This window comes from Aythya ferina, assembly GCF_964211825.1.
Source record: "Aythya ferina genome assembly, chromosome: 2".
In the NCBI taxonomy this organism is placed as follows: Eukaryota; Metazoa; Chordata; class Aves; order Anseriformes; family Anatidae; genus Aythya; species Aythya ferina.
In genome coordinates this window covers 62,198,050-62,212,488 of record NC_140297.1, presented here as the reverse complement: position 1 = coordinate 62,212,488, position 14,439 = coordinate 62,198,050, and the positions used below count along the sequence as shown (strand labels likewise).

General features: G+C 40.8%; 1 protein-coding gene across 3 annotated transcripts in view; it reads right to left on the bottom strand.

The window, feature by feature from the left end:
- NPSR1 (neuropeptide S receptor 1) overlaps window positions 1-12,864 on the bottom strand; it is a 62,728-nt gene extending 49,864 nt beyond the window's left edge. The window contains exon 1 of one of the 3 annotated variants that reach the window (XM_084510425.1): window positions 12,595-12,864. In XM_084510425.1, coding sequence (XP_084366551.1) covers window positions 12,595-12,741 — 147 coding nt within the window. In that variant the 5' untranslated portion in view covers window positions 12,742-12,864. Of the gene's footprint in view, window positions 1-12,585 lie in introns of all 3 variants that reach the window. The other 2 variants (XM_084510426.1, XM_084510427.1) reach the window with 2 other exon arrangements.
- Window positions 12,865-14,439: the final 1,575 nt, after the last annotated feature.

Sequence of the window (14,439 nt, the reverse complement as noted above, 5' to 3'; positions counted from 1 at the left end):
TGAACTCAACCACTTCATGGTCGCTATGACCAAGGCGGCCACCAGTCACCACATCACCCACCAGACCCTCTCTGTTTTCTAGCAACAGGTCTAGGAGGGCACGTTTCCTAGTTGGCTCCGTTAGCACCTGCACCAAGAAGTTATCATCTAGGTGCTTCATGAACCTCCTGGACTTGCTCGTGTCAGCCGTGTGGCACTCCCAGTTAACGTCTGGCAAGTTGAAGTCCCCCATAAGGACAAGGGGAGTTAATCTTGAGACCTCTCTTAGTTCTGTAAAGAATAATTTATCGGCGCTATCGTCCTGGCCAGGCGGTCTGTAATAGACTCCCACAACGACATCCCCTTTATTCGTTCATCCCTTGATCCTTACCCAGAGGCTCTCAACTTTGCCATTGCCGACCTGAAGTTCCACACAGTCCAGCCCCTGCTTCACATACATCGCCACCCCACCACCTCGCCTACCCTGCCTGTCCCTCCTAAAGAGCCTGTAACCATCTATCGCAACACCCCAGTCACAGGACTCATCTCACCAGGTTTCACTTATGCCGATGATATCGTAGTTGCGGGACTGGGCCAGGACTTCTAGCTCATCCATTTTATTCCTCATACGGCATGCGTTCGTGTAGAAGCACTTCATATGCGTCTCCTTACACTCAGCACCTTGTGGATCTGACCGAAGGATCTCACTGGCACACAGCCCCTCTGATTCTAGTGTACCATCCCTTAGGTCTTCACCGGCGTGCCTGGTTTTAGCCCCTTCCCCCTTCGACTCTAGTTTAAAGCCCTATCTATCAGCCCTGCCAACTCCTGACCAAAGATCCTTACCCCTCTCCGAGAGAGGCGCATCCCATTCGGTGCCATCAGGCCCGGTGTAGCATAGACCTTCCCGTGATCAAAGAACCCAAAGTTCTGCCGGTCACACCAGTCTCGAAGCCACGAGTTTATGTGAACAGCACGCCTTTCAGCTTCGATCCCCCCTATCGGAAGGACAGAGGCAAACACAACCTGCGCCCCTGATCCTCTAAGTAGTCGCCCCAAATCCCTAAAGTCTCTTTTGATCGCCTTTGGACTTCTCGTTGCTACTTCATCGCTACCAGCCTGAAAGACCAGTAGCGGGTAGTAGTCAGTGGGCCGTACCAGGCGCTTGGCTTTCTTGGCAAAGTCTCTCACCCGAGCCCCAGGGAGGCAACAGACTTCTCTGCGGGTTGGGTCCGGTCGGCATATCGGTCCCTCTGTCCCTTTCAGAAGGGAGCCCCCCATAACAATAACCCTTCTTTCTTTTTTGAAGGTTGATGTGGCAATGCGATGTGTAGGTCGCCTTGTCTTAGGCGCCCCCTCCAACTGGGACGGGTTTTTATCTACTTTGTCATTCAGATTGTCTTGTTCTAGTCCTTCATATCGATTATTTAAGGGTAGATGAGAAGGTGAGGTGGGCAGAGAGAGGGCTCGCCTACCACCCCGAATATATTATAGACTCACCTACATAAGACAACCAGTGTGGGCTGAATGCCTAACTTTTCGATGAAGAAACAAACAAAAAAAAGCACCCCTTTTTCATGTCTGCATGTCCCTTTCAAAACAATCGGGACAGCAATGGTGAAATTATGCTTATACACTTTGTGTTGTACGGAAATTGGAAGGGGGTATATATTTGGAAGGTAAATACAGAAACAAGCAATCAAACAAACAAAACCTAAGATTTTATATCACATTTGTCCTTGAAATCAACATGTTCTCCTCAGGGTTTGGTTTGTCTTTTCTATTTCAAAACAGATCTTTAACGTGTGAAGATCTATGGGACAAGACTTGCTCCCATTTTCTGTGATATAAAGTCAGGAGAACATTTTCTTGAAAGAAATTCAGTATTCTTATAGTATACTGATAAGGGTATGTATATATATATATATATAAATATAAATATATATTTATATATAAATATATATATTTTTATATATATATATATATATATATTTATACTGATAAACAACCACCACCACCAGGAGACCAACACAAGTGTCACTTTTTTCTGGTCTGACCCCTCCGCTGTACCCAGCTGCTGTACTATGTCCACTTCAGGGCACTGTGCTTCAAGAGAGGCATAGGGCGATGAGGTGACAGCATTCTAGAGGATATAGCCAGGCAAAAATACTGACTGAATTAAATTACTTAATCTAGGAAACAGCTGACTGCAGGAAAAGACAAGCATAGCCTTTAAGACACAAAAATACTGCTGTTAAAAAAAAGGGGGGGGGGTGGGAGGTGGGAAGGGAGATTATCTCTTCAGATTCACTGCTTATTGGCCAAAATCAGTGAACCAAAATTAATTTAAAATTTTTTGACTTACAAATATACTTGAATTGATTGAGTCAGTGAAACCTTCATCTATGAAAGCCTTAAAAGTAAGCCTTAGGTTTGAGTTATAGCTGATTGATCCCTAACTTCAGTGCAGCTGCATTTTCTATAATTCTGTTTTATTCATCACAATGAGGTTGCTTAAACATAGAGGTTTCATTTCATGCCATGTTTTTTCATCAAGCAAAAATTCTCTTTTTGTAACAACCTTCAGCAAGGTGATTAAAAAAATGCAAAAAACAAACAAACAAACAAACAACAAAACAAACAAACAAACAACAAAAAAAACCACATTATTTAATAATATCTCACACAGACACCAAAGGTATTTTGAATAAAAAGAAAGATAATAATATCTACCAGGTCCCTTGTGTAAGAGCTTTCAGTGAGGGCTGCTTTTGCAATGGGCATTATTAATTACATTACACAAGAATGCTGTGAGGGAGACTGGTGTCATCAAGTAGTACTTTTAGATTAGAAAAACTAAAAATGCTGGTGACCTGGTTAAGGTCACAGAACAAATCAAAGTCGAGAGAATTTCCTTGGCTTGATTATAAGAGTTGCATACTATTCCACAAAACTGTTGTTTGAAGCATAGAAGTGCTTGACGTCTGGAGCACATATTTGTGTTTTTCTAATTTGCTTTAAGATTAAAACCAGCTAAAGTCAATGAAGCAAGCCTCTTCATGGGAGAAATGTAAGCCAGAAAACCTGGTTGAAGAGTGTGTGCATTTTCCTTTGCTTGTAGAAGTGGTTTGTTATTTTGTCTCTGAGAAAATTTCTGAATTCATAGGCTGCAATAAGTCTAGCCTGAGGTGTATTGTGCTTTATATTTGCAACAAACTCCATCCCTAAGAGCCTTGTGTGTCATTCACTCATGGTTCATGTACCATCCCAAGGGCAGAAGGGATCCGTATGGGTTGTAGGCATTTATTTTATTATAATTTGATTTATATTTTTCTTGTACCAATGACAAAATTCACCTATGAAATCTGCCTGCAGGCTCTCAGTGTTGTATCTTTGACTTACTATAGTGTAGGCGATAGTAATGGAAAGTGTTTAACACCATTCCTAATGAGACTGGCTGGTCCCTTAATGTAAGGTGAGAATGCTTATAGCAAATTCAAGTCCCCCTGACCTGCTGCCTTCCTGCTCTGTGTTCTTGGTCAGTTTGGTGAAGAGGCACTGATCCCTCTTATCACAGGCGGGTAGTGACTTATGTGTCTGAGCACCTTTTTCTTGCTCGCTGGTTAAGATCTGTGAATACGCAAACAGCCTGACTGCTTACCTTTTGTTTATTTAAAAATAATATTACAGGTGTAACCTACTGCAGCAATCATGGAGCAAAGCAAGCAATTTCACAAGGAACATGCTCTTAACATGTAAAAAGAACACATAAATCTGCTTGTTAAATTGAGGATTGTGGAACTGGTATGCTCAAGATGGTGTTCACCACTAGTAGATTGCATTGCACTTTCCTAAAGGAAAAAAAGTAAAAGTCTTTTCTCGTCCTCTGAAAAAGTCACTTTAATTACAGACCAGGTAAGCAAATGGATGACTCTAGGTTTTGCATTACTTTGATCCTGTTATAGATCTGGAGTACTGAATTTTGAATACTGAAAATACATTGGACATATTTGTTATTTTGGCTGCCTTCACTTAGGGTGGAACAAAAAAATGGGGAAGGGAAGGGAAGGGAAGGGAAGGGAAGGGAAGGGAAGGGAAGGGAAGGGAAGGGAAGGGAAGGGAAGGGAAGGGAAGGGAAGGGAAGGGAAGGGAAGGGAAGGGAAGGGAAGGGAAGGGAAGGGAAGGGAAGGGAAGGGAAGGGAAGGGAAGGGAAGGGAAGGGAAGGGAAGGGAAGGGAAGGGAATTAGTTTTCCTGAGGCAGATGGGTGCAATGCATCTTGACTGATTCCACTTGGGGATTTACCATCTGTTTACCTCTAAGCTAAATTGTACTTTTGACTGTAACATTGAAAGAGATCAAAAAAAGACTGGCTCAAAAATTGGTTCAACTTCATTAAGGAGTCTAAAAGATATTGGTACAACCTCTGACACAATTCATAATTTGTAAAAAATATATATATTAAAAAAAAAAAAAAAAAAAAAAAAAAAAGAAAGAAAGAAAACCTCTGTTCCATACTGCCAGAATTCTCCACAGCAGAATCATAGAGGAGCTCTTGGCCTGGATGGGAAAGAGGTGAGGCTGTTTCACTGCTGCAGTCTTTTATCTAATAGGAGAAGATGGACCCAAGGGAATGGAATGAAGCTGCAGCAGGGAAGGTTCAGGCTGGATATTAGGAAAAGATTCTTCACCGAGAGAGTGGTCAGGTACTGGAACAGGCTACCCAGTGCAGTGGTCATGGCACAGAGCCTGTCAGAGTTCAAGAAATGTTTGGACAACACTCTCAAGCATAGGGATTGATTTTGGGGGGTTGCTGTGTGGAGCCAGAAGCTGGATTCTATGATCTTTGTGGGTGACAGACAACCAGGTATATTCTTTGTTTCTAAGATGGAATTCATAATGAGAAGCAACAGATGGGAGATTTGTTGAATGTGTTCCTGTTTGGACACAGGACATTTTGATTAGATATTAGGAAAAAAAAATTCAACATGGGAGTAGTGAAATACTGGAGTTGGAGAACAGGGAAGCTATGGGATTTCCATCTCTGAAGATAGTCAGAACATGAATGGACACCAGAGCAAGCTGGTATTGTTTGAATTATCTTTTGAGTGGTCAGCCTAGGAGACCTTCAGAAGTCCCTCCCAACTTGAATTATGCACACACAAATATGCATAAGGCCTATTTTCTTAAGGAATATACTTAAAACTGAAGTGTTTTAAGGCAGACGTATTCAGATGATAGTTTTGCACAAGTTCTATATTATTTATTGTATCATAGAAACATAACTCAAATCTTTGTGGAAATTTCTATGTAAATTAAAAGTCACCCTGCAAATCAGTTGTAAAGCTATTGGCACAGGAAGGACACAAATATCTTAGTCTTAGGGAAAGCAGTATTAGGTGGCATTTAGTTAAACCTTATGCAGAAGTCTGAGATGAAGAATTTCAGCTAGGATGTGACCATCCTAAACAATGAGCTGTCAAAAGTAAAGTGTGATGACATTAAAGTGCCTATAACTATTTTTGTGTTTACCTACACACAATATAAAGGTTCTTTAAGAGATAAAAAAAGAACAAACTTGGTTAAAGTGCCAACTGGAAATATCCATCTGTCTTCTTATGTTGAAACTTTCAACACAAGTTAGGTTGTGAAAAGAACAACAGAAATCTGTTTGAAAATAAGCCTTAAGTGTGTTACATATACTTTATCTGTAGATAGCAGTTCTCACTGGCAAGAGAGAACAAAATAAGAGTCAACAATAATTTACCAAAAGAGAGAGAACAGCAGGAATACTTAGGCTAGAAATAATCTTCATACACCAAACATTAAGCATATGAATGTGAAAGTTCAGATGATTAATTCAAACCACCTCCTAATTCTCAAGAAATATCAAAAAGAATAAAAATAAATAAAATATCAAAAAGAAGAAAAGGAAGAAGAAGAAAGGAACATCTGTGGAGAAGAAAAAGCCACAAAATAAGTGTCTGGATCACTTAATTCATTTGCAGATGGACTATGTCTCAAAAGAAAGAAACACACGAAACAACCTGGAAGATAACTGAAATCTTTTGGCCTAGTCGTCATAAGTAGCAGAAATTGTACTGGCCGTTCCTATAATATAAGTATGTTTTGAAAGAACATTTTCCATCTAGCAAGTCAAAAATGAGACAATGTCATTATAGAACACACACACAAGATGGCTCTTAAAAATTTGTGAAAGCAATTTGATTGATACAAATAAAAAGGTCTGAGAAAACTCGTGAAGATAGCAAAGTGAGAAAAGAGTCAGTTCAAAGCTGTGTTTTATATTTTTCTCTTTAAAGGTGCTTCCATTGTGACTGAATTTCAGAGGAAGACATTTGGGCAGGCAACAAACCCTCTAGGAGTTGAATTTTTTTTTTTTTTGGTAGCTTGGCTTGGAACTGAGCACGGTTCAAACTGCATAAATACTAGTTCAGCCTCAGGTTTGTCTCTTGGACCACTGCTTTCCCATTTAAGCCTTGGGGCAAAAAACACCCCTGACTCTGATGGACCTTGGCTATTAATTAAGAGGTTTCTCTTCAAATCCCAATGTCCCCAAGCAAGCTTAGCAAAGAAAACTCAATCTGCGTCTCACATTTCTCTGAGTCAAGCATGAGCTTTGAATTCCGCAGACGCAATGGTCATGCCTGATGGTTTTCACATCTTCTTCTGCACAGGGGCTGCTTTACTGCAATGATTTCTAACAGGATGTCTCTGTTAGCTTCCCAGCACATGGCTGTAGGTTATTCTGGCAATCCTGTGAAGTGTTGCCACATGAGGCCTTCACAGTATGTCAGAGATGCTGGCAACAGTCACTTCTCCATGTGACTTTATGCCTGGAAGAAGGGCAGAGCTAGAAAAGGACCCAAGATCATGTTTTCTGTTCTGCCAAAATCTGAGAAGCAGTTTTGCATGAGTTGGTATCAGTATGGTATTACGCTCAGTGTGTGGATGTCAATGTGGATGTCAAACCTAAAGGAAAATCTAAAATATTTTCTACATTTTAGGCTTGGGGAAACCAACTAGGTAAGGAAACCTATTCAGTAAATCAGAACATACAATCTCAAACAAAGGGGTAATTATGTGACTAAAATTACTTTCAATCCTTTTTGAAATCTGGTAATGTTATATATATATATATATATATATATATATATGTATGTATGTATGTATATTTGTGAATCTCCAGTTTTAAAAAATATATTTCTTATCTCTTACTTCACCATTGCAGGTAAGGCAGGGTCACTTCAGTGGGCAACATTTAATGCATATGAATTGCTGTGATCTTTATAAGCACCAATAACAACTAAACAAGCCATCCCTAGCCTGCCCTCAAATCCTCCATAGATGTGACTTGGGTAGAGGGGAAGATTATTAGTCATTAACATATAGCAATAATTCAATTTTCCTAGCAGATGGTTCATATTTACCATTCTGCTCTGTTTTGTTACATGGATAATAAACTGGGACAGTACTGTTCAGTTATTATAGGGTGTTTGTTTGTTTGTTTGTTTGTTTGTTTTTTACCAGTTGTACTCTAGGGAGTTTCCACAGAAGTTAAATGTTTTTTTGCAAATTTTGATCTCATCAGGAAATATACATTTATCATGACGTATCTATCTATCTATTTTTTCATATAATGTTTTGGACAAGAACACATAATATTAGGTCACTCAATAGCCCATCCATAATTGTATGATCTTGATAACCCTATTAAAAACTGTGAAACACTGTTCTTTCTTAATCACAAAAAGGGGTAAGATGATTAAGTGTGCCTAATTAAAACACCTCACAAACTAAGGAAATTATTTTCTAGGTCTGATTTTATAGGAGAGGCAGACACAAACCCTATGGGCTGTGCGAACCATGAAATCAGAAGTGTGAGGGATGGTAGTATAAAACTGCTTTAATTGTCTGTCTCAGAGCTACCCAAAGCTGGGCTGTCATATAGTCAGTTCACTTTTGTGCTGCCTTTAAGCTAGTAGATGAAGCCAGCCCACCCCAGAGCATTGCAGATTTGTTTCAGAAGGTGATCGACTATTTCATTCTCAGTGTGACAGTCCAGCATTAGCATCACTCATCACAGCATATTGCGTCGGCTGTGTTAAGGAGTTCCTGACACTGTATTTGTGTAGGCTTAGTTTTCCTCCTCTCCCTCCACTGAAAGATAGCAAAGTCACTTATGAATTATTTGGTTTGCCTATTTTCCTAAAATGTATGATTGCATTTGCAGAGATTACCCCAGAAATTCGACAGCACCCATTAATATTTTTCTCTTATGTATTCAAGGATGAGATGCTTTGTGCAGTCTGCTGTAAAATCAGAATGAGCAATAGTATAGGCAAATACTTTCCAGGAGATAAGAGACTCCAGCATTTGGATGAAATGATAAGGCCCCAGATTCTGGCTTAGGCTCTGAGGGCACCTGGAACTACATCCTTCTTACTTGATAGTTTTACAAAACTAGCCTATGTAAACCTTCTCTCTGCACACCGGTCTTCTCAGCTCTTTGCTGGAGGTGGTAGGTCCTGAACTTTGTAATGAACTTTATTCTCTGTGGATGATAAGTATGTGGTCTTATATTTGTGCTTACACCGGCATGGCTCTACAGTCCTGTTTAATAACTAAGCTACCTGTGCTACAACATGCAGATACTACTGCAATGCTACTGGGGTGGGAGTGGGGGTGGGGGAGGACGGTCACCGTCTGTCCTTCCTGAAAAAAAGGACGGGAATTTTAATTATTCATGAAAAATCCTTTGTAATCATTTGTAGTGGATTTAATGTGCATGCTGTTTCTCCTGAGAGCTCTGATCCTTTGGTGTCCCTGCTGGGGTGATGCTGCACAACACAGGGACCGGGGTCATGGCACCAACCTCTGGCCCAGTGGTTGGGGTTCTCACCTGGCAGCATGGGATTGGGATTCCCAGACAACTTTGTGTAAAAACAGCAAAACTCTTGTGCCTTGCTGCACAGGTGGAGACTCAGATCTACACATCAGGAAACAAAATAAGGAAAGGTACTAGATGTGGAAGGCAGGAGATGGTGGTGGGAACACAGTCCTGCCAAAGAAGAAATAATGACTAGGACTTTTCTGCATTTGAGCACCCTAACCTTTACTCAGTTGCATAAAAGTATGGCATCTCATTTACCAACAGAGTTTCTTTTAAAATAAATGAAACTACTCAGGACTGCCTAAGCTTCGGAGCTGCTGGGGGACTGGGGAGGTCCTTCCTCCAGCCTTGATGAAGACCCCTAGCCCTGTTGATCATAGGTACTCCTTTCTCAGCAGGATGCATTGAACCTATTTGGAGATTTTGGCTTCACCCCAGGCTCTCCAAGCAGGTTTCTAGTTTGCACCTTGTGTCTCAGGTCCCTGAGAGTTGGGTATGCAGAACCAAGGGACTCCAGAAGTGGAGGGAGGCCACAGGTGTTCACATAATCTCTGATCTTTTCATTTTACTGTATTTGGTAGAGGGCAGTTGACACTTGCTTAGTTCCTTTTTACACATAGATTAAATGCATATGGGGGAGATTGTAAAGGGATGTAATGAACTCTCCTTTGGCCTGGGAAGTTGGATTTGTAATTAATACCAATTTGCACATCTGTTCTGAATTTGGTGCTGGCACAGCCAACAGGACTTCTAGAGTTTGTGGATCAAGACAGTAAGCTACCTGCATGCCTCATGTAAAGGCACCCAGGCAGAGATAAGGTCTGGGCTTTCAGTGACTCTGCCATCATGCAGCACCAAGACCTGTCTGCAGGTGAGTAGGAGCTGCTGTCTTTGCTGTGGGAAGCCCCAGCTCATCTCTCACACCCCATGACACACCTTGGTCCTCCCCTAAAGGACCGCACCCCAGCTCCAAGGCTATCATGCATGGCAGCAGACTCACATGCAGCTTTTTGGGGCAAAGCCTCATCTAGCAGCTACAGTAATGACTACCAGAAGGGAAGTGCACATTCCTCCAAGCGGATGAAATGGTCCATTTCCCAGCAAATAAATAAAGAAAGGAAGAAAGAAGAAAGCTAATTGAACTGGCAAAATGTTTTTTAAATTGAAGCAGCACAGGATTTAGTTGTTAAATTCTGAAGTGGTGTGGAGAGAAATTAAAATGTTTCTGAAAGTGGTAGCAGGGAAGCATTCATGGTTCAGCTCTGAGTCACATTATTTTACTTCTGCAATGTTGCCACCATGGTGTAAACCAGACAGTACCAGTAGGTGGGTACAGGTAGTCCTTCTGAAACATGGGAGGAAAAAAAGAAAACAGTGCTCCCTTTTCATCTCATAGTTCGAGCTGTGTATGAGATACCCTACAGAGCTGATATTGGGTAAAATCCTTAAAAGAATCATTAATGTAGGAATTGCTGCAGGGACTGTGTGAACATCACTCCCTAGTCTCAATTTATTCATTTAAATCATGTTTTCCTGTTATACCTTTGGTAAGGTAGATTAAAACTCTGCGTTTCCCAAAGAGAAATAGGTGCACTTGCTTGCTTTGTGTTGGACATAGAGCCATGTGGCAAGTCCCCACATGCCACAGGCACAGACCATGTCCAACATATCCTGGAGGTTTCTGCTTCACAGCCACTCAGAGTGTCTGTTTAACCTGCACCTGTGTGGTGACTGTTTGTCCAGTCTCCTTTACTGTTAGCAACGGGCCACGACTTGTTTGAAAATCCCAATAAATGGCCAAAGCCTCATTTGTAGATACATTTTGAGCACCAAGTTCAAATTCTATGGGTTTTTAATCTATTCAGCCCTTTCCAAGGTGACCTTTTATTTCCTTAGCTGTTTAACCAGAGCCTTGTGAAGAGGAAGGATATGTCTCCCTTGCTGGATGGGATAAGGACATGACCACCACCCAGAGCGTGGGCAGTGCTGGTGGAGGACAGCCAACCTAGGCAGCAGGTATCAGCAGCACCTTCCACATGTGAGCATTTACTGAGAGCTGAAATTGCTGGCAGGGAGCCCTGCCTTCCTTGCACAGTAGTTGTCAGAGCAGGTGCTTTATTCCTGCTTTCCTGCAGCAGCAACACCAGCTGTCACTTGTCTCCAGAGTCAAAATATTTCCATGCCTATCAGCATCTGGTAATTGATGTGAAATCAGTGAACCTCCTTGCAAAGTTCATGCTATATTTGCCAGAGCTAGACATCAGGCAGCAGAGTGCAAGTATAATGAGAAGCTCTCAGCTAACTGAATCAAGTTTCTTTTAGCAGTGGACGAGCACACGTGACTATCCATGGTATCCTAATTATTGTAATTTACTTATTCTACCCTATTAAGAAGCATTTTTTTTTTCTGCCTGGGGACTTTCTAATCATGGAATTAATTTGTCACTTTTACCATTATAAAATATTGCTCCCATGACATTGTTCAGATTTACAGCCCTCAGTGTGAAGAGAAGAAAGGAGATAAAGAAAAAATAGTAAAAAAATGTTTTGCTCCTCACTTGTGTTGTTTTTTCAAGAGCCTTTTAGGAGTCTAACATGAAGAGAAAAATAAAATAAAAATAAAAAGGGAAAACAGAAAGTTGTCACCCTTGACATCCCACATAAGAAAGTACTGTCTTAGCAAGAAGGAAAAAAAAAAAAAAAGTAAAAAAGTATAATGTTAAATGAGACCCAAATTAATAAATTGTAGGAATAGAAATAAACTTTTTCCTTAGCAGAGGTGAAAAACAGTGGTAACTCCTTTGATTCCATGTGCATTGTACCAGAGTATTATCAATCTCCTAGAAATCAAAATTCTGAATGTATTCCTGATAACCAACTATATTCTCAAACAAGGTGAATGCCTATACTTGTCTGTCTGAAAGTGAAGCTTTCAGAGTGTCAGGGTACTTCTTGTCAGCCCTTTTAGTAACTTGAACATAACTGATACAACTACAGTAAAGTGACACATGACACACGGCATGAAATTAAGCAGTGACAACAGGCACAGAAAGCTGAAGCAAAGATGTAACTCAGTACCTCTTTCATCTTTTTCCACATTCACATATTGCAAGGGTGATGTTTATTTCGGGCGATGAATGAATACGCTTCTCGTGTCGTTCAACAACATTCACTACTGGATCATTCATCCTGTATGTTCTTAAAGAGATGCTGCATCCCCCTCTCAGGTTGAAAACAAATAAACAAGCTAACTAATTAAAACCTGTCCCTCTTGTTTTTAAAACAAAGAAGCCAACACACACACACAAAATCTGTCTCACTTGTGTGCAGATGTTTGTTACAGATGGAAAATTGAAAAGAAATCCCTTATGTCAAGACTATGGCTAGAAGAAATTATGTACAAGATGTGTTAAACTGATATGCACTTTTGATTAAAGATGCATGTATAATTACAATGCCACTTTAGAAAAGCAGTACCACCCTCTCTTCTAAGGGGAGACAATTGGCTAAGACCTGCAAGTCTGAACTCCAAATCCTGTAACTCTTTTGTTTTTCAGTAAGTGCCTCACATATGCTGTCACCTGTCTTGGGAGGGCAAAATCCACAAATACACAGGCAAAAAGTTCAATAATCCTAGCTGCCTCCCCGCAGAGGTGATGAAAATGCACCACAGCTTGTGAGAAAAGTAATGCACTGGCTGTACCTTGAAGGAATAGTAAAAGGATCCCCACTCCTCTTCTTCCACCACTTCAGTGAAAGCCACTGTCTCAGTGCAGGTGACAAGGGTGAAATCCAGCCAGCCGGTGCCAGCTGGGGACCTGCTGCTGGCTTCTGTGGAGCTGACCTCCATCACCGGCTTCTGCTTGAATTGTCTAGGTGCTTGTTTTCCTAAGAGTTCACGCAGACAAGTCTCTCCCGTAAAAGCAAAGCAGCAAAAACAGCTTCTCACTGCTCCACCACTGGCTACCAGAGGCATTAGGCTTCAGCGTAGCTGAGTGATAAAAAAATAAAAAAGCAAAGGAAGAAAAAAAAAAAAAAAAGCCAAGCTGGCACCAGCCCTTTGAGCTATCTTTCAGCATAACTCTATCAACAGCCGTCCACATGCTCTTTCCAGCAGCTGGACCAGCAGCTGGTAAGAAAGTCAGCACATGTGGACTCATCCATATGCCTTGTAGTCTCAGGACTCTCTGGCATCCACAGATGCCAGCTCTGGAGCCAGGCATGGCTGTAAAAACACGGACCAGGGGCACAAACTCACATTTAGTGCATCCAGGATTAGTTCAATTTAGTGGAGTTGCTCTGTCTCAAGACAGAGCAATCATAAGCAGTACTCAGTCTATTTTCACAGCCATGTCCCACCAACTCAATTTCTCCATCTCCTGCAGGACAGAAGCTTGGAGGAATTGGAGAAACTTCTGGGTGCCCAAGCAATATTCAGGCTTTGCCAAGATACACTGAAGTCATCCAGAGGAGGATTGGTCCTGGCCCATATAGATAATTAGAACCATTCATGAAGAGAAAGAACCAGCACTGATCTATATGCACCAGTGATCAATACTTACTTAAAACTTCCTGCACTGAATGTTGTCTTTTTGGGATTTTTTTGGCTCACTCATTCCGACACAGATGGTAGTCTCAAGCATATTAGAGGTGCTAAGGAGCTTTTCAGTACATACATGATCCTGCACAACTCTCAGGACTAAATCAAGAGTGACTTCTCTTGTGGCTTTGCCAGCTGGTTGCTGTAAGTAATGCTTATGGTGTTAAAAAGGTAATTCAGGTAAAAGAAGAGGTAATTCAGGTCTTCCATTACTCTTACCTTTTCTGTCTTCAATTATTGTCACTGTCACTGCCCCGCTTCGTTGATGGCTGTTTTTGCTGAAATGCTGTTTTGTTTGTTAGTTCATTTGTTTGTTTTGTGGTTGATCACAACATTTTAAGCCATGGGCTGTCTGTGGTACCATATCTATATTTAAACTAATTCTCTAGGGAAAAACAAAACAAAACAAAAACAAAAACAAACAAACAAAAAGCACTTATTTTCTTATTTTTTAAGCCTCTAAAAAAAAATCTGAAATTTGACGTATGGGTTTGCTCCCTCCACCCTTCACCATTCCCAAGATTAAGCAAACTGTTTGAATACCCCTGGAATGAATGGAGAAATAAAAGACTTTACTGATTGAATCTCAAAAGCCTATAGCAGGCAAGCTCAAATCCCAGCAGTTCCTCGGTGGATAATGAATAGCTGATTGATTCCTACAACTGACGTTGTTTTCCTCAGCCAGGAGTCAGCCAGGAGTTTCAAAAGTCTCTGAGAATTTCAGTGCTTGAAGAGATTTAGGTGGTTTTACATAGAGAGAAATTGAGTCTTCCCACCATTTTTACAAAAGATGCTCTCAAATTATTTTATTTTATTTTAAATTATTGAGAGCATTTTTTTTCTGATATATAATAAAATGTGATTTTTACTTTCTTAACCTAACCTATTTCTCTTTTTAAGTCTCACTATTTTACTACACCACAGCATAAGCATGCTTCCTATATAGGA